The sequence below is a fragment of the Egretta garzetta genome, unplaced genomic scaffold (genome assembly GCF_000687185.1).
Source record: "Egretta garzetta isolate BGI_Z169 unplaced genomic scaffold, ASM68718v1 scaffold245, whole genome shotgun sequence".
Taxonomy (NCBI): Eukaryota; Metazoa; Chordata; class Aves; order Pelecaniformes; family Ardeidae; genus Egretta; species Egretta garzetta.
In genome coordinates this window covers 1,319,048-1,327,887 of record NW_009259721.1, presented here as the reverse complement: position 1 = coordinate 1,327,887, position 8,840 = coordinate 1,319,048, and the positions used below count along the sequence as shown (strand labels likewise).

The 8,840-nt window shown below is 53.9% G+C and overlaps 1 protein-coding gene across 1 annotated transcript; it reads right to left on the bottom strand.

Moving 5' to 3' along the window:
* Positions 1–5,896: 5,896 nt before the first annotated feature.
* On the bottom strand, positions 5,897–7,024 carry INKA2 (inka box actin regulator 2). Its single transcript, XM_035894869.1, has 2 exons — positions 7,004–7,024; positions 5,897–6,889 (listed from the first exon to the last, which is right to left on the bottom strand). The coding sequence occupies exons 1-2, from the start codon at positions 7,022–7,024 to the stop codon at positions 5,897–5,899; spliced, it is 1,014 nt and encodes a 337-aa protein (XP_035750762.1).
* Positions 7,025–8,840: the final 1,816 nt, after the last annotated feature.

Genomic DNA, 8,840 nt, shown 5'->3' with positions numbered 1-8,840 from the left:
GGCTGCCCTGGGTGCCACGCGTGCGTTTATGGCACGTCGGGAAGCGCTTTCCAGCTTAACCCCCAGCCTGCCCGAGGTGAGGACCAACCCAGGACCAGGCGCTTCTTCTTTCTGGGGTATTGATTTTCCCCCCTTTTGCTTTCCTGTTCAGCCACAGCCGAGAAATCTGAGCCAGCCCCAAGGCTTTGCTCAATACCGTTATTGCAGGAAACGCTCCTGAAAAACTCGCAGATGAGCAGAGGCTGGAGAGGGCGAGCGCCCGGCCGGGACTGCGAGAAAGGCCAGCGAGGAGGGTGAGGGCATCAGCCCCGACGGGGAGGCTGAGCCAGGGCTGCAGCCCTGCCTGGCCGGGGCAGAGCCGAGCCGAGGGGTGACGGCTCTGCCCAGCGCCGCCACGGCCCGGCCTCGGCTGATTTATGCAAAAAACTGGGTCTTATTTATGTTTTAAAAGCAGCATATGAGACTGTCTGCCAGCTGGAAGGGGGTACGGCTTCTTGATTAGAAATGCCACGTGGATACAAATGGACTTGGACAAAAGGAAATAAAATGCAGCCTCTTTCTGCAGAGACAAGGATGCTAAAGGAGCATGGTCCGGTTTTTAGAAATGCTGCTTAAAGAAGTAGAAGAGATTCTGCTGCTGATTAATAACACGATGAAAGTGATTGGGAACGTGCTGGAGTGAATAAAACAGCGCTGGACTTGGAATAAAACGAATCTTATTTCAGCAAGGATGTGGCAACTGGTTCCTTTCCTCCCAGACTCAGCACGAGGGGAACTGAGGGGAAATGGTTAAATTTGCTCAGTCTCCAGGCAGAAAGCCTTCGGGATAGCGGGGCGCACCAGCAGGGACGGTTAACGGGGACAGAGCTGGGCATCGTTAGGGAAGACGAGCGCTGGCCCTGGGGAGGCTTCAGTGAGGGCGCAGGTTTGCAGCGCGTGGGTTCCTCCACTTCAGCGGGTGAACAACTGGTGTCAGCGGGAGGGAAACCACGGCGGGCAGCAGTGTATTTTCCTTTCCTCTTGCCCAGCATTAGCTTAAGGAGCCCCATCTCATTGTCAGAAGAGTAAGCTGTGAAATGGTTTTGAAAATAAAGGCTTTTTTAATTACAGGCACATTTGTGAGCCTTCTGGAGGCCATCTGGCTGGGAGAGGGGGTGTCGGCATCGGCACGGGTGGGGAAGGGAAAGCCCAGAGAGGCAGAGTGAGGAGCAGCCCCTGGAGAAGCACGCTACTCATGCTGAGAGCCAAATCCTCGCTAGACATTGAGCTGCATGGGCCGGATCCAGCACCGCTCCATTTCAGTGGTGCCGGATCCACTCGGCGGTGGCAGAGACACGATGCTGCATGATGTGGGTGTTAGCGGGAGCCGGGCTGTGCTGCTCACCCAGCCCCTTGGCCGAGCAGGACCCCGGCCACCCCCGGCAGAATGGGAATCCTGCGAGCACCAAGAGCACAGACACCTTCCTGCACAGCATGGACACCTTCCTCTGTGGCACAGACACCTTCCTCCATAGCACAGACACCTTCCTGCACATCATGGACACCTTCCTCCATAGCATGGACACCCTCCTCCATAGCACAGACACCTTCCTCCATAGCACGGACACCTTCCTCCATGGCACGGACACCTTCCTCCATGGCACGGACACCTTACTCCATACATAGGAGGGGCCCCCTCCTCCATAGCACGGACCCCTTCCTCCATAGCACGGGCACCCTCCTCCATAGCACGGACACCTTCCTCCACAGCACGGACACCTTCCTCCATGGCACGGACACCCTCCTCCATAGCACGGACACCCTCCTCCTCCAGCCCAACGGCACCTCTTGCGCTGGAGCAAGGTCTGCAGCCTCTCGCAGGGGGCGTTGGGCACAGGCAGAGCTGGTGTCCAGCAGCAGCCTCCTCCCCTGGGCTGCAAACGCCGGGCGCACCGTGAAGAGCAGCTCCCCCCGCGCGGGTTATTAATCCTGGCTGCTTGAATGCTATTGGCGTCAAATTAACTCTGGCGCACTTGATCCCGCCTGGGCTTAGCGTACCCCATGAACAGGGACTCCCGATAAATCGGAATGCCCAAGCTTCATTTGCCACTTCCACGGGACAAGTTCATGGGGGAATGTGTTTCTGTAATTATTGTGCTGTGTTTGGTATTAACCATTCCTATCAAAGATGCGGAACACAGCCAGGGCCTCATTAGAGACCGTCATTGTGCTAATTAGGTGGGTTTCATACTTCATAATGGGGAACTATTTCGTGGCAGTTTCATGAAAAAAAGAGGAGAAAAAGCCATTATAATTTCACGAAAAGTCCCTGGAGAAGAAATATGGTAATTCAGTAATTCACAAATCCTACCCTGATCTATTAGCAGATCCTGCTCTGGAGACTAAATTAGGAAGGATGTCTGGCTTGGCTGATATTCTTTATTATTTGAATGCCTCTTGAAGAATATTTATTAAATATTTTTTTCTCTTAAGAACATGGAGATCCAGCTACACTTACTTGCAATTTTCAAGTGGCTGTTTGAAGCCTAGGTCACACTGAATTTGTCACGGCAAACACCCTGGAAAATCCTATTTTGATGAAAAAACATCCTTTGAAGATACTCCTTAAGAGGCAGAGAACATAAATACATTTGAAACTATTCTGGGCGTTTGGTCAGCTGTCTGCAAAGCGTCCTGGTAAGGATCTGTTCCTTCGGATAAAGAAGAAATTAAGCAACCACCACCTCTGTCCTCGGGCCGGCGTTCCTCCTCCGCCGTCCCCAAAGCCGCACGCTCGCCTGGCTGGCAACTGAAGGCAGAAGCGGTGGGAGGAGCGGTGGGTGCCGGGGCGCGCAGGGACCCCGCAGGGGCTCTGACCCCACCATCCCCAATTCCGATCCCACTCACGGGGATTCGGGTGGGAGCAGGCATGGACTCGGCAGTGGCGGCTGCAGCAGGAGCGATTATTTTGGGTGGGAAAGGAACACATGGGTGGCAGCTGGGGCCAAGAACTGCCCTTTCCACGTGAAACCAGGAACAATGGTGTTTCCTGCGAGCGGGGACAGAAAGGGCTGGGTTTAGCAGCTGATCTCCGAGCGGCTCCCGCAGGCAGCATGACCCGGCGGTGCCCCATGGGCCAGGGCAGCTGTCGGGGTGGGGGACCCAGCGTTTGCAAGGCACCACGCGGGTTTGAGTTTATAAAGCCCTGAGCTGCACAGCCTCTGCAGGGGCTGGAGGTGTGGGCTGGGGGGGAGGAAATGGGGGCAAATCCCCAAAAACCGCTTTTCCCATGGGGTAAGTGCCCAATGTGCATTTTAGGCTCCAGAACTCCCTGTGTCCTGCGTAAATACATCCCGTTCCCTGGATAATACGTGGCCTTGGAGAGGAAACCACCTGCAGAGACGTGCCCTTCGTATCTCGGCCAACGTGTCGCCGTGGCCGTGGCCATGACCGTGCCCCTGCCCTGCCATGCTCAGCCTGGGCCCTTGCCTGCTGCCTCCCCGCTCAGCACAGCTGAGGGCAATGCTTGTGACAAGCATAAAAAGCCCCTGGTGTGGGTGCTCAGCTCCCTGCAGCCTCTCCCCATCCAGCATAGTGCTCCTCTCTCCGTGGGCTCAGCCTTCAGTGCCAGGCAGGTACGGCCGGGATGTGCTGCTGGAGGGGGGGGTACCATGGGGCAGCACCGTGGTGCTCAGAGCTCCCTGCTGCGGTGCCAGCCTGGCCGTGGGCTGTGTCCCCTGGGTTGTGCCCGGGCAGCAGGGAAGCCCTGGGGTGAGGCCACCCTCTCCAGGGACCGAGGGGGGTGCAGGAAAAGCTGTTTTTCTCTCTTGTGCTGCTGCTTATAGAAAGCTCCTTCTCCTCTGTGCTGACCCTGTGGAAAGGTTGGTGGGAGCTGGGAGGGTGCGTTTGTAATGAACAGGATGAACTATGGATGAAAGAGGAGGAAAACAAAATGCTTTAGAAATAGCCCTTTGGCATTCAGAGAAATGAAGAAGGGGGAAAACAACCAGGGCTAAAGCCTGCGAGGAGGAAAAACAAAAGCGTGCTTGCAACTCAGGTTCCTGACAAAGTGCTGAGCGGAGCTTTCAGATGCTGCCCCACTCCTCTCCTTGTATGGGCAGAAACAGGGCTTGGCTTGTGCCTATATTTAATTCGCAAGGGAAAAAAATTCTCCCTCCATGCCTCTGCTCCACTGGCCTCTCTGCCTTGGGAAGCTATAACAGGAATAGAATTGCATGCTTAAAAAAAAGTAATACCACTACTCGCACACCAGCCCTTCCTACACTTGGAGTGAGCGGAACAGGTTTTGGCAACACAACGCTGCTGCGCACGCGAGGCGCCCGGCACGATCCCCGCTAACGGCGATGGGGGCAGCCCTGGGGGCGGCTCCCCTCCGCGGCGAGGCCATCCATCGGCTCTGCACAATCTTCGCGCTGGGCTCGTGGAGCCGCTGGGGACTCGCCTCCATCGTGTCGAACTCCTGGAGAGAGCGGGGAGGGGACCTGTGGCAGGAACCGCACGGCCCTAGGGTGGTGTGGCTCTGTCCCCCTCCGCCCGTGGGGGCTGCACAGCTCCGGGGCCCCTCCCTCAGCAGCAGCTTCTCCCCCCAACATTTCTCTCCCTGCCTTTCCCTTGTTGGGGAGGAGGATGGATGTTGAAGTGTTGGGTGAAGGCTCTTGGGGATGTGCATGGGCTGCAGTAGGACATGCCCCCCTCCCTGAGCAGCGCTGGGACCCTGGCAAGGACCTCTGGCTGCAGCTCTCCTCCCTGCTGGGATTTATAACCTCTCCTTGAATGGAAACTCTCCTGGCCGCTCCCCAAACCCCCCCGGTCCCAGCTGGGAACAGGCTGACACAACCCGCAGGCGCTGCCGGCTCCGACCCCCGCAGCCGAGCCTTTCGTGCCTGCTCGTGGCGGTGAAAACCCAGAAGCTTCTGCGCTGGAGAAAAGCGGGGCTGAGGGTCGCCCCGGGATGGAGACGGCCCCAGCAGGCTGGAGGCTGACGCCACTTTATTGGTAACGCTTGGAGAGACGGACACTGAAGAAGTTGGATCTGTCCCGGCAAGGTTTGTACACAACAGCAATAGGAAACAACAACAATAAACTTTGTCTCTTAGTGCAACCTCAACAACAAACTTCTGCAACACTCTTAACTGGTGTGACCTGGGGTGGGGGTACGGGGGAGAGGTGAGACCTGCCGAGCGCTTGGGGGTCACAAACTTCCATGAAAGGAGCCTTGCGTCCTACTGGTTTAACTGGCAGGGGAAAGAGATGCTGGGAGCATGATGGAGGTGTGGTTTAGGGGGAAAACCCCACAGCTGAAACACAACAAAGCTGGACTTAACACCCCCGCTTGGCAATTGTCTGAGTCTTATAAATTCCAACTTATTTCTTCCAATTTAAATAACAAGTGCCTCGGGTACAACGTTTGAGTTGCCTGGTTTATAACCCAGTTTGAAGTGCACGCAAGCAGGAATAGATTTTTTTAAAAAACTATATATATTTGCACACTCATACACGCACATGCACACAGTGGATTCTGTGCTGCAGCAATCCCAGCTGGAGATGATGGCAGGGGCCTGCAGTGGTTCTCGTAAGCCAGGCTGCAGGAACTGGTCGCCCATGGCACCACTCGCCCTAAAGCTGCTAAAGAGCCCGATTATTTTTGCAAATACTGGTCCCCGAAAGCCTCCCCGCGCGGGGCTGCATCAGCTGCTGCTCGCTCTGCCCCTGAAGCCGGAGTTCTCCAGAAAACGCCCCTTGCGGGTGACTGAAGCCCACAGCACGTTTTGCAGAGGACTCCTCTCATCTCTGTCCACGGTGAGAGCACTGGGGTCTCCTGAAAAGATGCCTATGGCCTCCAGCTCCTCTCCGATGTGAAACAAAGTGCTCGGCTGAGCAGAGGATGCAGACAAACTCAGACCCAAACAGCTGTATTGATGTCGAACCCGGACTGGGTATAGTCTATGGTGTCGTGGACTTTCTTGGCACCAGTTTTGGGTTTCTTGCTGTTGCTTTCTGCCTTTGGGCACCTCTCTGCTTTGCTGTGATGGCTCTGGATGTTCCCATGAAGTGGGAAGTAAAATGTCCCCTTGAGTTTGTTCATCTTTTTGGGTCTCTTGGAGATTTCGGGCTGTTTGTCTTCAGGCGGAAGCCAGCAAGGTTTCTCCTTGAGAAGCCTGTCTCGGTCTGGCCGAACGGTCCTCAGGAACTTCTTGAAGATGTTGGCTGTGAGGGAGAACTTCCTGCAGAGCTCCTGGGATCTGCTCAAGGACAGGGAAGCCTCGCTCTTCTCCCCCTTCTTATCCAGCTCCGGCAGATCCAACCAGTTCCCAACCAAGTCTGCAAAGATGTTATCCCCCAAAACCAGCGGCTGCCGATTCCTGCTCTGGGACATTAGGGAGGATGTCCAGTCATGGCCATCATCGCACCCCAGGCACTCCTGGCACGCCGGCCACCCCCCAGCCATGCCCTGGCTACTGGGCTCGAATGTCTTTGGGCGGACGTGCTCTGCTCTGATCAACACAGAGGAAGGTCCTTTTGGGTGATAAACATCCTCGCCACAGGGGCTCCTGAGGGAGGAGGGGGTGTCTCCAAGGTGGCTGCTCTCTGGGAGTGCAGCAGGACGGGGCAAAGCCACCGGCCGTGGCATGGCACATGCAAGGGGCGCGGGGCTGCGCTCTTCCACCACTGCCTCCCTCAGCAGCCGCCCGTCCTGCTGGGCCTGGGGTGCATCTCTGCTGCTTCGGCAGCACTGGTGCTGCTCGATGCCAGAAACGGTGCTTCGGCTCCCTGAGATGTCCAACTGCTCCAAAGCTGTCTGGACCTGGAGCAGTTTGAGCTCCTGCAGCGCGCCCATCATGCAGTTCATCTGCTCGTGCAGCCCGTCACCGACCTCCTTCATGGAGAGCTGCGGAGGGAACAAAGCAGACATCAAGTCAGTGTTGCCAGGAGAGCAAGAAAACTTTGACCAAAGGGCAGGAGAGCTGGGCTGGCAGCTTTCTGAAACATCACCTCTTCCTACTTGACTGCATTTTAGGTGCATCCTACCGGCACTACATCCATTTCATGGACAGCAATTGGATTTTTCTTAGGTTTTTCTAGGAGTTTCCCTCTAGGAATAAGAGGAGCTGACAGGAGGAGTGGATTTTTTGACCTGACAACAGAACTAAATAGTTTGAGTTTTCTATTAATTGCTTGGCAGAAACCCAAGGTGTAGAACCATGAATGGGTTTGGCTGCTGCCAGTTTTAGTGTATTCTGCTGCTTTTGTGTCTTTTGTGCCCTGTAATCAGGAGTCAGAATAATGAACAGAAGTGCCTTCCATGGAGAACCTTGTTTCTTTAGGTAAAGTAAATTAAAAATAAACCCCAATAAGAATCACACTGTTACTATATAACGTCTTCAGATCTTAATACCCTCGCTACAGGCACCTCTCATTAGAGGGCAATCAAAGACGCTTCAGTGCACTTCATTTTGTACAGAACAACCAACTCTGAAGTGACCCACATTAAACCAGCAATCTCTTTGATTCCCAAGCCAGGACCTATAGAAGCAGTTCTGCTTTATCCCTGGACCTTGCTATAAAGATTTAATTTTCTACACTGGACTTAAAATCAGCAAGTTATTTTCCAGAGCTGCTGAACTCCCTCCTCTTCTCTTTTGCTCTGTTGCTTTCTCTCTTTCCTGTAGGATCTGGATCATATTCCCAAAGCGGCATCATAAAACCACCGGGCTGTGCTTTCCAACAGCTGCCACTTGGGTCTGGTTTTTGGCGGGGGGGGGACGAGGGGGAACAGCAGGGGATGGCAGGGCTGGAGGTGAGGACATGTCGCATTGGTGTAAGGGGGTTTGCAGAAGAGATTACCACTGTCTAGGAAAAGCTTCAGCCTGTGCTGTCACAAACAGTTTAAAAGGTTCGGCAGTTTTTGTACAGCAATAGGTCTCAAGCGTAGGGTGAAAAAGGACAGATGCATCCTAAGTCCAGCTTTTTACATTATCAAGCTTTGCTCGTTTACCTTGCCATTTTAACCGAATTAGTTCAATTACTTGTTCTATTTCCATTTCTGTACCTGGACTGGACCGAAAGAGCAGCCATCAAAAAATTAGATCCCCCGTCGCAACCCAGCTCCATAAGCAGAAAGCTCCTCAGCAGTTTCTGACCACAAATCTCCATTTCAGACCCTAAAGCCAGCCCCCAGATTACAATGATTTTTCAGAGCTTCACTCCCAAGGAATTTACTTATCACCAGACTGAGCACGCAAGCTACGAAGATACAGAAAAATCTGTGTTCAGCTTCCCGATTACACTGATCGAGTGTCTCCAGCAATCGGGCATCATAAAACCACCGGGCTGTGCTTTCCAACAGCTGCCACTTGGGTCTGGTTTTTAGCGGGGGAGGGGGGACGGGGAACAGCAGGGGATGGCAGGGCTGGAGGTGAGGACATGTCGCATTGGTGTAAGGGGGTTTGCAGAAGAGATTACCACTGTCTAGGAAAAGCTTCAGCCTGTGCTGTCACAAACAGTTTAAAAGGTTCGGCAGTTTTTGTACAGCAATAGGTCTCAAGCGTAGGGTGAAAAAGGACAGATGCATCCTAAGTCCAGCTTTTTACATTATCAAGCTTTGCTCGTTTACCTTGCCATTTTAACCGAATTAGTTCAATTACTTGTTCTATTTCCATTTCTGTACCTGGACTGGACCGAAAGAGCAGCCATCAAAAAATTAGATCCCCCGTCGCAACCCAGCTCCATAAGCAGAAAGCTCCTCAGCAGTTTCTGACCACAAATCTCCATTTCAGACCCTAAAGCCAGCCCCCAGATTACAATGATTTTTCAGAGCTTCACTCCCAAGGAATTTACTT